The following is a 20,360-nucleotide window of genomic DNA, read 5'->3' as shown; positions in this document are numbered from 1 at the left end:
TCTTTTTTTTTTATTTTATCTATTCAAAACAAAACTTATTTATAAAATGAGAATGTTAGAAAAAAATTTTTCTAGTTTATCTTTAACGAGGGCCTTATAAATGGATACTGTTTGGGTCTTGTTAACTGATACAAGAGGTTAAAGTTGGTGTTGACAAGAATGGAAATTGAAAGAGAAACTATAGAGAAGTATAATAGCTGAATGATAATTTGAATAAGAACTTGTTACGGAAGAGAATAATTCAAAGAACCGGAGGCGGTTAAATGAGAGTTAAACGGATAATGGCACACTAACTAAATCACTTTTGGGATGATAACAAAAGAAAAGATAAAAGATGGCATAATCAGAAGAAAGAGTGTCATTGTTTCGAAAATCTTATATATTACTTTGTAAATTCAAGATTTAAAAAGTTAAATTTTAAGTTTCATCTATATTCTTAAGCAATATATATTTAGATATTTTATTTCTATATCAATATAAATAATATTATATATTATTATAAAGTTATTTGTTAATAATGGCTATGCTAGAAAAATTATTAGAATCTGCTATGCTTGCTGAAAGAATTCGCCTCCAAGCCATGAGATCAATGATTCAAAGTCAATCAGTATTTAAAGAATCAACCAAAGTAAGTATTTTTCTTTCAATTAATATTTTGTGTAGCGGTATCTTTCAAGATATTGTCTCAAGCGACAATTAATAAAATGTGTACCGATTTGTTTATTTGAAAAGATTATCTTAATAATTTACTAAAGATAAATGCTCCTTTCCGGTCTGTGAGACGGAAGGCACTTTGATAAAAATTAACCTCAATATTGTTTCACAGTTCTTAATATTTAATTGTTTACCTTAAAGATAAACTAATGCCAATCGGTTAAATGATAACTTCCTTCTACCAAATATTTCTTTTTTTGTTATCTCTTTGTTATTGTTAAATACTAATTACTTTAAAAGAAAAAGTATTTGTTGAGGTATATGAAACATTTAATATATATAAAATCTTTTATTATTAATGATACTGTAATTAAATTTAAAAATGATGAAAAAAAAGAACATGTATACGATCAAAATATTTTAAAGTAACAAGTAGTAATATATATTTTATAGCTTAACACTTTTGTAATTACTTTTTTTTTAATAAGAATGATTGAAGTATTCTTTGAAGAACTCTTCTAATTATCGTAGATTATTATTAAAGAAAGTCTATAGGGATACTTAAAGAATACCCAATAAATGACAATGTATGTCTGTGTTACTTAATTTCCTCCATTATCATACTCGGATGATTGTTACAAGAAGATATATCACCACTAACACCATTGACTCTTGACAACTTTTCCATATCTCATTTCAATAGTGCTAAGGACGTTTAAACTTGTTGCTGATAATCAAACAACCATTCATTTAATAGCTTTTTTCAATACAAAATAAAACTATTATATATTTTTGTCTATTTTTGTTTCATCAAAAATTTTCTTCCAAAAAGCTATAATAATATAAATATTTTGAAATATTTAAACCTAATTTATATTTCTAAATTAAACTTTATTTTATAGAAGGAAAAGATAACTGAGATGGTAGAAGATGATGATGATAGTATTGAAGAAGAAGGGAACGATGAAGAAATTAACTCATCATTTGGAAGAAATAATACAAAAAAAGAAACAATAAAAAAAAAGGATGAAAAAGTTAAAAATATATCTTCTATAAGTCATACTAATAATAATATTGGAACATGTAAATTTAGTGTATCTGATTTATTGTCAAATTTTACCACACAACTTGGTAAGTTAATTAAAATTAAAAACATTTTTTTTACCTATAATAAGAAAAATTAAAAATAATTTTATCAAATTATGATAAATTTACATATAATATTTTTAAAATATTAAAATAAAATAAAAAAAATAATATATATATGTGTCAATTAGAAAAAAACTACCTAACTTTAGCCTCATTTGACAGCTTATCTTTAAATCAAACACTTGTTAAAATATAGTTTATGTATAGTAAAACAATATTGTCATTATTTGAAGAAAGTTTTAATATACAGTAATATTGATATATGTTATATATCATTACTTTTTCTTCATTTCTCTTGTCACTTTACCTTACACTTCAAATATCATTTGTATTGGCTTGAAAAACATTCTTGAGTTTTATTAGATATGTGTTTTTATATGTATCTCTATATATGTCTATTGAACAATATTTTCAATTAACACTTAGGAAGTAACTTGAGAAGTATATATTTTATTTAATAATGTTGATCAAATATATTAAGAGGTTTAAAAAAATCAATATAAAGTTTAAGATTTTTTTTTAAGGTAATCTAATATAAAAAAAGTTTTTTTTTTTTATAGTTACATATATATATTTTAGTGATAAAATAATATATTAATAATGAATTAAGTTTTTTTTTCTCTAAACTAATTAACTTCAAGCTGTGCTAATATGACAGAATAACAATAATAAAACAATATATAAAAAAATATATCTAAATTGTCGGTGAGAGAAGCAACTTGTATAAGATAGTGTCAAAAAAGGAAGTGTTAATAAAAACTTTTCTTGATCTGTCTATGACTTTATCTTAAGTAATAAAGACTGCCGGAAAGTAATGGATAATAGATAAAATAATGCCGCAATTTTAGTAAGTAAAAATATACCTTTAGGTTGAGATTTATTTATTAATTTAATAGTATTAGTAAACAAAAAAAAATTAAAATTAAAAAAAAGTACCGATTTGTATAGAGAAATAGATTTTTTTTTTTAATATTATTTTTCTTTAAAATGTTTATATTAATATGATGATAGTATGAGAAAGATTATATTCAAGTATACTAAAGAGGGGAAGTATTAATATAGTATTCTTGTTTAAATGACATAACTGTGTAAAAAAAAAAGATAATCATTTTGTCTCTTTTATTTATCCCGAAACAAATTAATGTTGTTTTTTTTATATAGTATTTTTTTTTATCTATAATAATTATTATAAAATATAATTTAAGGATATATTAATTATATTAAAAAAAAAGTAACATTTTAACATAATTATTTATGAACTTTTTGTTTGCCAATTTTAAATAGCTTCAATCTTCAAAATATTGTTGTTATGATAGATAAGAAATTTAAATTGTTTTTTCTTTATATATAAATTGAATATATTTTGATTTAAATATTTTGTTTAGACAAAATTTTACATTATAAATTACCTGTATTATAATTTATATATAATAAGAGCATATTATTTAATTCATTTTGATATACTATAATTTTTATTTTTACAAATTATTTTATTATTTAGATGTTATATTATTAAATATATATATATATATATAAACTAAAATATGACAAAATTAGTAAACAATTTTTATATATAAAGTTGTAAAATAAATAAAGAAAAAATTTTCAATTGGTAATTTATCCTTCTAAAATATAACTATAAATTGAATATAAAAAAAAACGATTTTTTGATAAAGTGTTATTTTTTGAAGAGCTTTTAAAACAATTGATGTAGTGGTTTTTTTTCTTAAAGGTTTTCATATTTGACGTTATCTTAGAATTTTTAAAAAGTTGTTTGACGCTTTTGGTCTTTTAATTTGCCTATAAGAAAAATTTCCTGTCAAGGGTAAAAATATTATATATGTTCAACCCTTTAATTATACGGTCAACCAACCACACTCATAAAAGTTGAGTGCTCCTCCTAGGTAGGCGGAGTATTAAATGTAGTAATGGAAGGCTGTTTCCGTGCCCCTTTGATACCACTTCACGATTATCCATATAAAACCTCAAGAAGCCATAAGAGGTCCATCAGTTGTTTTGAAAGGAGTCCTTTAGGACCTTACATACCTTAATTTGTTCAAGATTATTGGTATTATTAAGACTCTTGACGACTACTAAAAACCCACTCAAATATCCTCTCATATTATTTCTAATTTTAGCTAAAAGTCATCAAAAGATCCTACAGATGACTTCAACAACAGCTTCTACCGCTGCCTCAGTTGCTTCTGGAGGCTTTGATCATACTTCAGTTAATCCATTTACATGTTTCTCTACGGCACAGCCAGTTTCATTAACAGCAAGTGGTACAACACTACATTCACCAGACTCACCTTCACATTCAGGAAATGTTGCTGCAGCAGCTGCAGCACAATCGGCTGCTCTAGCTAATCCATATTTTCAAGCTGCTACACATGGTTTTCCACAAGCATATAATGCTGCAGCAGATTTTTCATCATATATGACAGCTAATACTAATCCTTCATCGTGGTATGGTGGACCTGATCCACGTTTTACACGTAAGTTATTCTTTTTTAAAAATTTTCTTTTTATATTTTATATTTAATACTTTTTATAATTAATAATAATGATATATTTTTAATAATATATAATAACTAGTAAATGAAACAATAAATAATTGTAATGTAAAAGAAAATTTGATTCAATTTTATTTCTTTCAAAGATAAGGGTAAAGTAATGAATCAATGAAAAGAGATACATATTAGTATTATTGTATAGGAACAAAATTATAAACTATTTTCACTACTAATTTTAGTTAATTATCTCCTGTGACACCTTTAAAAGTATTATAATAATAAAAATAATTTCTTAAACATTTTTCTTTATAATAAATATATATATATTTTGTAGTTGGAAGATTTCCTACAACTGGAATGGGACTAAATTGTGGCATTGACCCTTCTAGAGCGGCTGTTCATGGAATACAGTTACCAATACATAATAATCAAAGGAGAAAAAGAAGAGTTCTATTTTCACAACAACAAGTATTTGAATTAGAAAGAAGATTTAAAACTCAAAGATATCTTACAGCACCTGAAAGAGAAGCTTTAGCTAATTCTATAAATTTAACTCCAACACAAGTAAGTTTTTTTTTATTTATTTATTTGATCTAAATAATAATATATATTTAAAATTTAATGTAAAAAAAATATATATATCATTACATATAAATATTTTCAAATCAATTTGATTATTATTTTTTTAATGTATACTAAAAAGTAATAGTTTAATTCGTTTGTTATTTGTGTAAATTTTAACACATTATTACTAGTTTTATAAAGTACCTTAAATTACAGTATAATTGAACTAATAATATTTATAGGTAAAAATCTGGTTTCAAAATCATCGTTATAAGTGCAAACGCCAAGAAAAAGAAAAAGCAATGACTGGAGAAAGGTCATCACGTACTTCTGTTGATGTATCACCAGATGAATCAAGAAATTCAACACCATCAGAAACTACACATCAAAATAGGGAAAGTTTAGATATATTGGGAAATACAAAAGAAGAAATAAAAAGTGAAACATCAGGTGAAAATAATAATCAAATGAATGATTCACTTATATTAAATACAATGAATGGATCATTTGATCAACTTGGACTTGGTGATCTCAATAAAACAAATCAACTGTATTCTCAATATCATAATCAACAACAAATGTATGCACAGCAAGGTTTTGCATTTGCTACATTTAACCCAACAGCAACACAAAATTATCAAGCTGTTAATAATCCATATTATTCTCAAATGAAGCAAGCTAGTGGATGGTAAAAAAAAAGAAAATTTTTTTTTCTACAAATAACAATCAATCAATTGATTACAATATATATATATATATATACATATATTGTAAAATATTATAAAGACACAGAGACAAATTTATTATAAATTTTGTACATAAAAAAGTTAAAAATTTTTTTAAAAATTAAATTAAAACAATAAGAAATTAAGTAAGAAAAATATTTAATTATTTTTTTCTATGTTTTCTTTATTTTGTATACCTTTAAAATGGTCAAAGCCAAATTTCTTGATATCATATATTTTCTATTAAAACATCATAATTAAATTTATGAGTAGTGACAAAAAAATTATATTTTATTTATTTTTTTTTATATCTATCTTTCTACAAAATCAAGAAAAAAATGTTCTTTCTTTGGCAATCTAATATTACTTTTTTTTTGGTTATTTTTTTTCATTTTTTATAAATGCTTTTTTTTAAAAATATAAATTTAATATACCAAAAAAAAAACAATTAGTTATCCTATCTTTTTTTTTTCACCTGGTTTTTAGCAATATGTGCTTTTTTGTAGAAAAAATAAATTATAAATAATTTTCTACACATTTTCCATGTCATATATTAAGTATATATATTTATATAATCTTTATGTGTATTTCTTTTTATGATTAAGTGAAATAAAATAATTTAATAACTCTTTATAATATTTCTTGTTTTTGTAAAATGAATTGTGAATATATATATATATATATGTGATTCTCTATATTACCGTATACTTTTATATTTATTATTTATATTTGTATAAATGTGTGTGTAAATTCTATTGTTGGAGGGAGAGTAATTTTTAAGAGATAATTGGAATAGACAATTTGAAGGATGTATGATGTTTTTTGATAGAAGAAAAATTTAGATTTATATAAATAATCGTATTCATAAAAATAAACATGCTTAGTATAAAGAAAAAAAAAAAGTTGTATAAGATTATAGAAGTAGATGATGAGTATATATCATTATTATTAAATGGATAATGGGATTTTTGGATAAGGAAAAGCTTATAATTATAGTTTAATGAACTTCTTTTTAACTACTTGTTATGCAATGTTTAAAGAGATTAATCATACCAGTAAATACTTTTTTTTCTTTTTACAATTTTGTATATCTTACTTTCTTCGGCATGAATAATAGTTGACTATTGTTTAAGTAAAGTTATGATATAATAGGATAGTTATTTTAACTACTCTCTAATTATCACTTAGCGATATGTTATGTGAATTCTTTTAATTATTAATTTTTTTGTTATTCCTAAAATGTTCATTACTTTTGTATAATTTTAAATTTAAAATAAAAGAATATTAAAATTTAATATCTTTTTATAGTAATATATTTTAAAAATTTTTATTAAGTTATTATTAAATATATATAAAATGATAAATCATTGAAAAATAAATAAAAAGTTATTAAAAATGAAGTGTCTATTAAAATTATATGTATATTTTTGGTGTTTATCCACTCAATTAACCTTTATATCTGATCTTCATTACACATTTAAAATTACTTATCTTCAATTAAAACATATTGTTTAAAAGTGTCTTGACTAATTGTCCTTAACTTTAAATCTTCTTTTAAGTAAACCGTCATCAATAGAGAGGAATCCTTTGACAAGATAAAATAATGTTTTACTTTATTTACATATATATACATAATATCACCAGAAGTTAAGGGGGTTATCCTATAGAAGGTATTTGGATAAAGTCAATAAAAGACAAAAATAGTTTTTCGCTATGATCAAAGAAGTTAATGGAAAAGATAGTTTGTTCTTTTAATTATAACAAAGTGTAACTATTTAAAAAGCCATTTTAGGGGTTTTGTTTAGGAATGATAAATTTATTTACTTTAATTAAGTATAAAGAAAAGTTATTAAAAGAAATCTTAATGAGAATTGTTATTAAAAAAAAATATTGACTAACATAAGATTATAACGTTTGGTGTGATTGCTTTTAATTACTATATAAGTGCCATATTTGTTTATGATAAACATATTGTAATTACTTTTAAGTTATTTTTATTATTTTGAAGATGTTCCTATTAGAAGAAATTTTTCTTTTAATGTGTACCGGCTTTTTTTCTTTTTAATATACAGAAATGAAACATTATTATTTCCGGTTTAATATAAAAATATAATTTATTATTACATCATTTTTTTTTGTTTCATTCTTAATTATAGATGTTTTCTTTCACAAGATAATATTGAGAAAATAAAAACTTTTTAAATGGTATTTATTAAAGTGTTGAACTTTTGATACTTAAAGAAATTACGCAACTGTTTTTCTTTTGAATTTTCTCACTGTAATATCTTCAAAAGTTTGAAGAGTAAAGAATAATATAATTTATCACTTTACATAAACCTTCCTAATAATATTCTAATTCAACTACCTTCATTTTCCTTTAAAAAAAAAAGCAGTTAGAAACAATTATTTAATTAAACATCTCTTTTCCTTTTTTTTTTTTGTTTATCTATGCACCTGCATTCCACAGCATGTTTCATGAGTAAAAATTGTATAGGGAAGATAAATTAAAGATTGTAAAGAGCAATCTCCGGGGATAACGGCACCCTTCCATTAAATGGTTCATTTTAGGGTCATGAAGTTAAAAAAAACAATAAAAAGTATTTGTATGAATAAGAAATATAAATGTATAGTTAAATGACTATTTTAAAAATGAGCTACCTAATCTTTTGACACTTTAATTATAAAATAATACATCATGATTAAGTAATATAGTAAAGACATTTGATATGACATATAATGATAAGGCTTAATAAAAAGTCAATCAGATTATCTCTATTCAATGGATAAACAAATATTAAATATAATTCAATCAATTTACCTATAAATATATAATCATGATGTTATATATATATATATAATATGCAAAATATCAATTTCAATAAAGAAATATATAAAGTAAATTATCACTTAATAAAATAAAGTAAACTCTTAAGAAATCATTTTTATTAAAAAGTAAATAATAGGTAAACTAACTCTAAAATATTAAAATATATTTGATATCTTTATCATTTTCAATAAATATATCGACACTTCAAAAACTAATGGAATAGTTGCATATTGTGCTTGAAAAGTAATGTAAATAATTTATCACCTTGAATATTAGGTATATTTATCAATTTTATAAATGTGTCACAATAAAACTATAGTACGATGATATAATAAGAAGAAGAAAAAAAAACCTTTATTTTTTTTACACTAAATACAATTTGTTTCATCAAACAATTAAGAATACTTCTTTTATTTGAATAAAAAAAAAATTTTAATGTAAAAATATTATTTTTCATAAAAATTCTTTTTTATTCTTCTCTCCTTACAATAAGAAGAGTTTTTATTAAATTTTCTTTTAATAATTTTGTAATGCTAGTAGCATTATTAATAAAAATTGCAGCGTCTTTTAAAAAAAAAAAGAAATTTTAAAATTTGTGATTACAGTATACTTGGTAATAGATTGCGTTAATTAACACTTTTAAAATAGCATTTTTAAATAGCAGGGTAAATGTTTTTAATACATTTTGTTATATATTGAAAAAAAAAAAATTTTTTTTGCTGAATTTTAATATTTAATAATGAAAGTTTTTTTTTTATAATAAAATATTATTTTATATATAAAAAATATTTTAAAATAGAAACAATTTATTTTATAATATTTAGTTAGGAGCTTAATAATAATAATAATATCAATAATAAAATGAATTATTGTTTGTTATTCTATTATTAAAAAAAAACAACAAGGGTACAGTAATTGAAAGTACACAAAACTAATTAAAGTATATTACTACCACATAATTGGTAATAAAAAAATACAATATTAAGATAATATAAATAAAGGAAGTGTTAAACGGTCATTTCCTGGTTTGATTGTTATAACCATTATCATTAAACAATAAAGTGTAACAATGAGTGGTTTGAGAACATGAACTTGAGATGGCACAATAACTATTTACTATTTTGTGAAAAAACAAAAAATGTGAAATAGTTAAACAAAACAATTGTATTGTTATGTGAGATTTGTCAAGGTGAGAAATTTATTTAACAATTCTTTTTAATAAGTTTATTTATTATTACAACTGATATACTTTCTTATAATTTTTTTTTATTATTTATCTTTCTTGAGAATGAAATGTAAAAAGTTTTTGTTATTTAAAATCTTAACATTTGTCTAATTATTTTATAAATATATAATTAAAATTTATAATTTATAAAGACATATGTAGTAAACATATATTAAAACTCTTAAAATTACCAGAAGTTTTGAATATAAAAGATTGTTTACTTCTAAAATGGTGTTAGGTACTTGAAAAATGAATAAAACAAAAAGATATATATATTATAAAAATTTAGTTATCCTTGTAAATTTTTTTTTTGTGTTGTCTATGTCTATTAAACAATTAATATACTTTAACATCTTTTTATTATTTTTCTTATAAATATCTTGTCGCTTTTTCATTTTCCTCCATCTGTGAAGAATGAGTTCAATTATCTTTAGCTACTTGAAGAATTGTTAAAAGAGGTCCTTGACATAAAATTAAATTTGAAGTGATTATGAATCTTGGCAAAACATATGTATGGTTATTCTTTTTATACTATTCTATTTGTTCCTTTTTAAAATTAAAAATTTCAATTAATTTATATTTTTGTTCTGGTACTACTATATTATTAAAAATAATTTTTTTCATCAATTTTTATTTATATATAAATCTTTTGAAGGGTAAAATGTGATTTTAATAAAAATTTTGATTTAAAGATTTTAAAAAAAAATATATATAAAGTAATAGAAAAAATAATAATAAAATTATGGGGATCTTTGTTTACATGTCATATATAATTTTTCAATAATTTTAAAAATTTTTTATATAATCATTATAACATAACACTTGAACAAAGAAAATAAAAAAGATTAAAAAGTATGAGATTTGTAGGTAAAGAATTAGGGATTTTTTTTTAAAACACCTGCACAAATGTTAAAAATTTTGAAGAGTTATATGAAGTTTATTATAAAATAAGATATCTTTATTAATAGTCTTTTGAAGGCAACCACATATATGGATGATGCAATAATTTTGAAGAATTTAGATAAATCTTATATTGTTAAAGGTAACTAAATATAAGTATTTCAAGTACCAATAAGTGATTGCATATAATAAGGTCTTCCAGCTGCAACTGTTAATATAAGTGAATAAAAAAGGTGTGTAAAATATTTCAATTAATCGGAAGGTCTTTATTACGCAATTATAATTATTAAAATATTAAATAGAAATATTTAAAAATAGAAAAAAAAAAAGAAACTAATCGATTGAATAATAATAAAGTTTAAAGAAGATAGGTATATATTTACATATCACATCAACAGCATACTTATAAAAACTTTATTAAACTGTAATAATTATTTACTAATCATATTTCAAGTACCACAAACATAATCCAAGTTTGATAAATCATTGTTTACCAGATATTTTGTACATAATATCAACAAATACTTTTTAAAACTAAATATTAGTTTTTTTTTTCTAAATGTCAAATAATTGTTAAATAAATTTATAGATATAAATTACCTTTAATTTAAAAATATATCTTTTGAAAAAAATAAAATAAAATAACATTAACAATAATACTAATTATTTTGAGAAATGATTTGTAAAAGTAACGAAAATAAATATATTGTTTGTGTAAGTACATTATATATTTATAAATATCATTTTATTTAAATTATATCAAGTAATCTTTAATATTTTTAAAAAAAAAAAATTTTTTTCCATAAAATGACTTAATAATTGACATTTTAAAAAGAAAAGTAAAAATAAGTTTTATATAAAATTTTGTTTTAATATTATAAATTATAATGAACCAAAAATTTCAAAATTTATTAAATTAAATTTAAAATTATTTTAAGAATTATAATATAAAAAGAAAAAAAAAGTAATTACTTTGTATAATTTTCTAATCATTATAATATTCTTTAATATTAACTGTATAAAATTTTTGCAGCATCATGATATTGTCTTAATGAATATCTATCATATATATAAATTATATTTTCTTTTCAAATTATTTTAAATAAAGATAAAGTTATAAAAATTATGCAAAATGATAATATCGCAATACATAATTATAAAAAAAAAAATTTATTTGCCACTCCTATTGGGAGTATAATAATTTTTGAACTGTAGTATCTTGTTCATTTGTTAGACTTAATTAATTTTCTTTTTTCATCAAATAAGATATCATTAATTAGAATAAAAGTAATATTTCTTTAAGTCTATTTAAAAGTTTTTATAAAATTATACTTTATTTCCTTTTTCTATATCACGTAATTTTAATTATAGTTCTTTATTTTAAATGTAACATTTTTATTATAATAATAAGCGTATCATAAAATAATGAAATTTTATTGTTGTAATGTTGTATCTAAATATAGTACAAAATATTTTTTTTTTGTATTATATTATATATATTAAGCTTTTATTTTATTAAAATAAAAATATTATAAAGAAAAAAAAATAGTGTAGGTGTATAAATAAATTTATAAAAATATGAAATCAACATGCACAAATAATTTTAATATTCAGTTATACTATTTAAAGATTTCTAATTATTGGTATATCCTCTTTTATTAACAGATTTTTTTATTTTTATATAAACATCCATTTATATTTTTCTTACTATACTTAATTATTTTTTAACTACGTACTGTACAGCAATTATTTATCTAATAAAATATACATTATCAAGACTGGCTTATATATATATATAATAGCGCTAATATAACTGTTTTTTTAAAAAATAAAAAAAAAAACTAAGTATTGTTAATTTATTATATTTATTTCTATTTTAGAGTACCTTTATTTTTCAACTAATAATTTTTTAATTATTTAAAAAATAATGATAACAAAAATATTTAAAATATTTCTTTTAACTCTTTTTTGCTTTGAAGCATTAAGTAATGATAGAAGTATACCAAATAATAACAATGAAATTTTAGCTTTAAAAAAAAGGTAAATAATAATTAAAAAATAATAAGTTTTTTTTTTAATATAAAAAAATTTATTTTTAGAATATACTTGTTACTTCCTATACAAAATCAGAATGATGTGAAAAGTAATGAAATTTTAGAAGATGAAGATAACAAACCATATTTTAAACGTAACAAAATTTTATTAGACCCTGAGATTGGAATATTTTGGGATTTATTTGGAATTCCAAGAAGATATATGAAACGTAGCTCAAAAAAATGGACAAAATTAGGACCCATTTGGGGCTAGTTTTAATTTGTATTATGGGACAACAACTACTATAACAAAATAACAAGAAACCAATAAACACAATTACTTTATTCATTAATATATTAAAAAAAATGTTATAATACATTAGTATTCTACAATTTCAAAATCTCCTTTATAATATTTATATTAAAAATAAAATACAAATTACCCAAAGAGTATACCATAGAATTAATTTTTTTCTAGAAAAAAAAATATGATAACATAATATTTACAACAATAAAATTTACAATTTTTTTACAATAACAAAAATATTTAATTAATAAAGAAGTAAAGGTTACACAATCATTCCAATAGAAGATTTTTCTTCTTCGCTTTTTTCTATTAAAATACCAGGAATAAAATTACCATACATCTCATAAAACATATCAGCAAATGATAACCTTAATAAGCTATTACATTTATCATTATTTATAATAAGCCATAATTTTTTCATAACTTCAGGATTATTAAGTGGATATTTAAATCCTGGACGTTTTGTTTTTTCTGAATCAAAAATTGGTCTTGTAGCAAGAATGTATGCTAATTGATATTTTAATTGTGTATTATTTGTTTCAAGACATGTATTTAATACAAAATCAAATATAGGTATCATTTTTTCATTATGTACTCTTCCTATCATATCTATTAAACAAAGAAAAGCTGTTTTTCTTATCTCAATATATATACCTTCTTTACATAATGGTATAAAAGTATTTGGTTCTAAAGGTATATGTTCTGTTAACATAAGTTTATATAAAATTTTAATACATGCAACTGTAACAATTCTCCCATAACTTGGAATCATCATATCCATATTATAAGCAAAAGTTATTTCTGATAAAATTCTTTTAATATCAGGATTCATTTTATTAACATTCCATAATTCTTTGGTATCTTTATTTGGATATATTAAATTTCCCATTGCTGTTATTATACCAGCACGATAAAAATCATCAGCATATCTATTTAATGAATTATCATTATATTTATGAAGATTTAAAATAAAATTAAATGCATCCATATTAGGAATATTATTTCTTGTTTTTAATTTAGCAATAGACATTGGTAAAGCTTGTGACAAAAAATAATGTTGTAAATGTGTTGAAGTTAATGAATAATTATTTGATTTTGGTAAATCTAAAGAACTTTTACATGAAAAAAATTTCTTAAGTGATTGTAATATTCTTGGAGTATTTGTCACCTCAACTCTTTCTTCAGCATTCAACTTATTTGTTATTCTAATTAACATATCTGCTGCAGCTATCTTAACTCGATAGAAAAAATTGTTATTTTCTAAAACTTCTAGTAATAACTCTTGTGTCTCTGTTGTAGCAAATGGTTCTAAATTTTCAATAGCTACAAATTGTGCCAAAACATCTCTCTCATAATTAAGCATATATTGCCAATTATGATGAGGTTGACGCATCTTAACTCTCCTTACCAATTGAAGATCAGGATCAAAACGTATCCATAAAACAGGAGATTCTGTATCCATTAGTAAAGAAAGATCAATTTCAACTTCATCACCTGTATGTAATGGTACTTTCTTTTTTTTTAAACGTCTACCTTTAGATTTTGCATTTAAATCATGTTTTGTAATTTTTGAATCTATTTGTATTGTATGATAAACTGGACCATCACATTCTTGTACCACAACAGTTAATGGACCGACATATGTTTGAAAACCTTTATCAGTTCCAGCTTCTTGTGTTAATTGTAATTCAATCATATTCTTTTTTTTGTTAAATGTATATTGTACATCAAAATTTGCATGACCTCCACCATAAATACATTGTTCCATGAATGATGGTAATTCTTGTCCAGTTATATTTGTTATAGTTTTAAAAAATGATTCAGTTGAAACACACATATTTTCCCATTCAGCACATTTAGATAATTTTTCTGATACAGACAATGACATTGATAAAACTTTTTGAATAACTTTAAAAAATGTATCTTTTCCAAGTCTCATTTGAAGAACTCTTAAACAAAAATGGCCTTTTCTATATAAATTATCAACATAAATTGGTGATGCTGTTTCTGGTGAACGAGGATCAAAATGAAGACCTTTCCATTTATTATTAAGTTTATCAATATTTTCATCTAATAATGAACCTGGAAATTCATTTTCTGATAAAAATTTAGCCTGTGTTTGACATTGTAAAGTTGATATCATTTGTGCTTTTTCAGAATCTTTAAAAGGACGAAGAAAAATTGGTCCATACTTATTTTCATATGAACATACAGCTTCCATTATTTTAGAAATTTGATACATATATTCAGAATGACCAAAATATTTTTCAACATAAAGAGTTGTCAAAAATCTGGCTAAAGAACGTATCAACCAAATATCAAGCCAATCAGATATATTAACAAGACATCCAAAATATTGTTGTGCTACAGCATGTGCAAAATTTTGCCTTACATCTCGAACAGTATCAAAAATTTTTTTATGATAAAGTTGTGATATGTTTGAAATTGTTAATGAGGAATATGATTGCATTTCTCTTTCTAATTCATCAACAAAAACTATATGATAACTATTAAAAGGAAATTTACATCCAAGAAGTTCTTCAAAAAATTCCAATGTTCTTGATTCATGTTCCATAGTTTGTTTAACTAAAGGTAATAAATGAGGAGGATAATAGCAAGTAAATTTTAAACTGTCACCACAAGTATATTCATGAAAATTTCCAGCTGCAAATCCAATATTCATTGGAGAAGTTGGTATAACTTGTTCATATATAAAACATTTTTCTTTTCCATGACTTTGTGAAACAACATCAATTAAATCACCAGGAGCAACAGCCATATATTCAGATGAGGTAATAATTTCAAATCTCCATACCTGTAAACTATTAGGATAATCAAGACAAGGTAACCATTGATGAGTTGAAGACAAATTACTTGTACGTATTGTATACATATGAACACCTTCAAGATGTTCCTCACTAAGAAGTGTTGTAAAATGAACACCATGTTGAGGATTTTTAAGAATTCCCTCAATGCATAAATTTAAAATTTCACCATTTTTTACTTTATCTTTAGCTAATTTATTAAGAGTTATTAACATTCTTTGATTAACATTTCCAGCCTCAATTGCTTTTTTATATTGTGCTGCTTGATATTTTAAAAAATGTATATCACTACTGTTTTGAGAAAAATTAAATGTACCTTTCTTTATTAAATTTTTTCTAGTATATACAACATCAGAACCTTCCATAGATACAATCATATTAGAATCATTAATTTCATTTGGTAAAATTACATCTAAAAAGATACATTGTTTTAAATTATAATGACTATCCAACTAACCATTTCCAATATGGAGTTCTAATTGAAATATCTCTTTTTTCAAAGGTGCTATAGCTAATTCAGTACGAAAATTAAATGTTTTCTTTATAAAATCTATATTTTTTATAATAACTAATTGTGAAATAACACGATATGGTAATGCATCATCAGATGTTGACATTTTAAAAATATAGTAAGTAGATAAAGAAAGATAATAATTTTTAGTTTCTCAAATTATAAACAATGTAAATTTTTTTTTTCACCAAACAAAGTGTTGTCTTGTAACATTTTTGGAACAACACTACTAACAGCAAATATTTTAGTTATACTAAAAGTACATTTTAATCTTTTAATGTTTTTTCTTCTTACCAATAATTTTTGGATGACAAAATATTTTGTAAATTATGGAATTCAATACAAATCAATCGACTAGACCTCCTACACAAGCGGAAATAGATGAATTTGTAAAAAATACAAAAAGTCACCCAGATGTTGCTAGACAATTCTTAGCTGATTGTAATAACTCAGTTGAAGTAAGTTTTTTTTTTATTAAATTTTTTAAACAACTTTCTAGTGGGCTTGCTTATTATTTTTTCAAGTCTCTGATGAGTTATATGAAGAGAAGGGTGTTGATGTTCAATCTGAATGTCAAAATATAGCTTCTGTAAATGATGTACCAGCATGTAAAAAAGCTAAGATTGAAGAAATTAAGGATGAGGTAGAGAGCAAATTATTAGATTTTGGTTTAATAAGTTGGAATGTCAATGGATTATATAAAGTTCATTGTGATGTTCGAATGAAAGGTATTATAAAAAAAATAGATGAAAAAAAACCTGAAGTCATTTTTTTTCAAGAACTTTCTCCTAGTATGGCTAAAGTTGTGGATAAATATTTATCACCAATCTATAACATTATGTATGAAAGAGGAGATTACACAATGTATGATAAATATTTCACAGCTGTTTGTGTAGTTAATACAATAAAAGTTATGGGCAATGAATTTTTGCCTTTTAAAAATTCAAAAATGGAAAGAGGTTGCCATCTGGTAAAAATTGATCTTTTGTCTAAAAAAATAGCTTTAATAAATACTCATTTGGAAAGTGGAAAAGAATCGTCGGCTGTTAGGGTGGCTCAAATGGAGTGGTGTGTCAAAAAGATGGAAGAATTAAAAATAAGAGGGTATGATGTTATATTTGGTGGAGATCTTAATATTCGTAAAGAAGAATGTAGTCAAATAGTCTCAGAAAAATTAGATTGTTTTGTAAAATATGGGAGACCATCAAAATATAACTACACTTGGAGAGGTGAAGAGATATTTTCAAAAAAGTCTGATCGTTCCTTTACTCCTAAAGCGAGATTTGATAGAATTTATCATGATGGAGGTTTTCTTAATTTATCAAATTATGAACATATTGGGTTTGAGTGGTTAAAAAAGCAAGATTGTGCTTTATCTGATCATCTGGGAATTTTTACAAATTTCCAATTTGAACCGGTGACAGTTGAAGAGGTAATTTCTGATAATGAAATTGAAGATGATAATATTGTATAAATATTTCTAATACTATATGGTCTTACCAGGACCATTTTTTTTGGATTAAAATAAATAAATTTTTATTTTAATGTATTAGTTTTTAAATTTTTAGAAAGCACTTTAAAATATCGGATTACTAGTGCAATAATAAGATATATCATTTTTTAAAAAAACATTTTTCACAAGTTTATTACAACAAGAAAATAATTTAAATTTTAAATGTTGATATTACAATGCAAAAAAGGTAAATTATTTAAAAATTGCTTCATACTTTATTAATAAAAAATTAAATCTGGTTTTAAAAAAATTTCAGTAACTTTTTTCTAAAATAAAATTTGTTAAAAATTATTAACAGTCTGTTAGAGCATGACATTTTTTTTGAAAGAAGACGATATAAAAAACTGTCGATTTAGAAAAAAGAAACAATGAGATACAGGCAAAAATATTTTTTACAATAACTTTGGTAATTTCAATTAGATGAGGAATGTCTGTTAATTTCTTGAGATCCAAGTTAAACAAAGATAAGACCAAAAAAAAAATGATTTTACCAAAGCAATAAAGATCCTATTTTTCATTTATTTTTAATAATGTAATCTACCTTTATTTAATAATTGACAAAAATGAAAAAAAAATTATTATAGTAAACAATACAAAAAAGTTTGGAGTAAATATTTTTACATTCAAAATAGTTGTGCATTAATACTACTGTGACCGTGAACGATTACGTAACTAAAATATTTGCTATTATTTTTTAACTCCATAACTTTTATTAAAAAATAAAAAAATATTTTTTTATTTGATATCATACATATTTACTATTATTTATTTAATTTATGAATGAAAATAACATTTTTAATGTCCTGGAATTTTCTCTTTGACAGTTAAGAAAATTATATTCTTATATTTAATTTATTTCTTAGAAGGTAATTAATAGTTGATAAAGTTAATATAAAAAAATTTTTTTTTTAAATATTATTAATTGGATATTTACAGTACATTTTTTGGGAAATTATCTTCTAGCAATAGGTGGCCACTGTAATAGCCAGGAAGTAAATTTTTCAATTGATGTCATGAAATAATATCTCAAAATTTTAATAAATTATTTTTTATTGAATATTTAATGTAAATATATTTGATTTTATTATCCTTTCAATTATATTTATCTTTCAAGATATTTTATATTTAATTTAAAAACTTGTAATTAAAAAAAACTCTAAAAGTGTAAATATATAAATACATTTTTGTAAAATATTTACAAAATAATCATAATAATCTGATACACATGGATAAGAAGTATTAAGTTATTAAAAGAAAAAAAATGATTCGTTTTTTGTATAAATATCTTTAAGGAAAATTTAATACAATAAATTTTTTATTAGTAAAAAAAACTTTTAATATTAAACATTATTAATAAGTAATCCAATTTTAATATAAAATAATTTATTTCATAAAATTAAAAATATAAATTATGTTGATACATAATGATAAATGTATTCATGTAAATAATATACTTTATTTTTACAAATATTTTGCCATTAAAATCATCCATTTCATTTTTAGTTGACGTCTCAATTTTTACTTTAAAAAAAGATTCTTTATAATATCATGTACATATGAAAAGAGTTAAATAATACTAGAATAATTTTTAAATATATTCCCAGGTTAAATGATATTTGAAATAAATAAAAGTTTTTTAAAATAGTTTAATTTGATTATGTATTGGAGACATCTTTAGTCAATTACTAAATTAAAAAATATTTCCTTTTTAAAATAGATATTAATACCAAAATATTATAAAATGATGACAGAACTTAGTTAAAATTATAATATTTATTTTTTCGATTAAAAAGATAATTTCCTATAATAATAATAGTACATTTTGAATTGAAAAAAAAATATATTTAAAAAAAAAAGTTTTCATAGTTATAAATTATATTTTTAAGTAAGATAAAATAGGAAAAATTTGTTTTAGTATAAATTATCTTTAATCTCTAGAAGAATACATAGTACAATCTACAAATAATAAAAAATATATGATATTTCATTACAGTATAAAAAAATTTTTAAAAAATTTTCTAAAAATAAATATTTCTTATCAATTGTTTAGAAATTTTTATAACCACTGATGTGTTTTTTCCTTTATTATCTGTTTTTTTAAAAAAAAATTTTTTTTTTCTTCATCAACGCTACGTCAAAAACTCTAAAATTTTTTTTTAAAACTTTTACTTTTCACATGCACTTTATTTTACAGTATAACATAAAATATTTAAAAAAACAAATTTTTTCATATAAATTTTTATTATAAAAAATTACAAAGAAATTAGATACAAAAATTTTAATAATAACAAGCTTAGTTACTCTCCAATAATAAAAATGTAGTTATATTTTCCAAAATAAAAATATTATAAAAAAAATTTTAAAATAACAATTTTTTTTTAAATACAAACATTTTTAAAAAATTATTATAGTACTATGATTATGACATAGTTTAATAATTTTTATTAAATTTTAACATATAATTTTGTAATGACTGTGTAGGGATAATATAAAGGTATTAAATGACTATTGTAAAAAATTTGTATAAAATAGTTTTCAGTTTTATTTTATTGTGAGTAATTTAATATTTTGTCAAAGATTGTTGTGGCTGATGATAAGTAATTATAATTTTTTT

General features: G+C 21.5%; 4 protein-coding genes across 4 annotated transcripts; 3 read left to right on the top strand and 1 right to left on the bottom strand.

The window, feature by feature from the left end:
• Positions 1-517: 517 nt before the first annotated feature.
• On the top strand, positions 518-5,572 carry SRAE_2000348600 (Scarecrow; the record flags this gene model as incomplete). Its single annotated transcript, XM_024654683.1, has 5 exons — positions 518-628; positions 1,557-1,785; positions 3,942-4,298; positions 4,651-4,880; positions 5,123-5,572. 5 exons carry the CDS (start codon positions 518-520, stop codon positions 5,570-5,572), a joined length of 1,377 nt encoding a protein of 458 aa, XP_024508031.1.
• A 6,912-nt stretch (positions 5,573-12,484) lies between these two features.
• On the top strand, positions 12,485-12,864 carry SRAE_2000348500 (Hypothetical protein; the record flags this gene model as incomplete). The annotated part of the gene is made up of 2 exons (XM_024654682.1): positions 12,485-12,597; positions 12,657-12,864. The coding sequence occupies 2 exons, from the start codon at positions 12,485-12,487 to the stop codon at positions 12,862-12,864; spliced, it is 321 nt and encodes a 106-aa protein (XP_024508030.1).
• A 113-nt stretch (positions 12,865-12,977) lies between these two features.
• Positions 12,978-16,339, bottom strand: SRAE_2000348400 (Transcription initiation factor TFIID subunit 2; the record flags this gene model as incomplete). Its single annotated transcript, XM_024654681.1, has 7 exons — positions 12,978-12,995; positions 13,047-13,064; positions 13,113-13,203; positions 13,266-15,483; positions 15,535-15,984; positions 16,039-16,134; positions 16,180-16,339. The coding sequence occupies 7 exons, from the start codon at positions 16,337-16,339 to the stop codon at positions 12,978-12,980; spliced, it is 3,051 nt and encodes a 1,016-aa protein (XP_024508029.1).
• A 223-nt stretch (positions 16,340-16,562) lies between these two features.
• On the top strand, positions 16,563-17,813 carry SRAE_2000348300 (Tyrosyl-DNA phosphodiesterase 2; the record flags this gene model as incomplete). Its single annotated transcript, XM_024654680.1, has 4 exons — positions 16,563-16,691; positions 16,733-16,961; positions 17,013-17,665; positions 17,802-17,813. The coding sequence occupies 4 exons, from the start codon at positions 16,563-16,565 to the stop codon at positions 17,811-17,813; spliced, it is 1,023 nt and encodes a 340-aa protein (XP_024508028.1).
• Positions 17,814-20,360: the final 2,547 nt, after the last annotated feature.

Source organism: Strongyloides ratti (assembly GCF_001040885.1).
Source record: "Strongyloides ratti genome assembly S_ratti_ED321, chromosome : 2".
Classification (NCBI taxonomy): domain Eukaryota; kingdom Metazoa; phylum Nematoda; class Chromadorea; order Rhabditida; family Strongyloididae; genus Strongyloides; species Strongyloides ratti.
The sequence above is the reverse complement of the archived record's forward strand: the minus strand, read 5'-3'. Positions and strand labels throughout refer to the sequence as shown.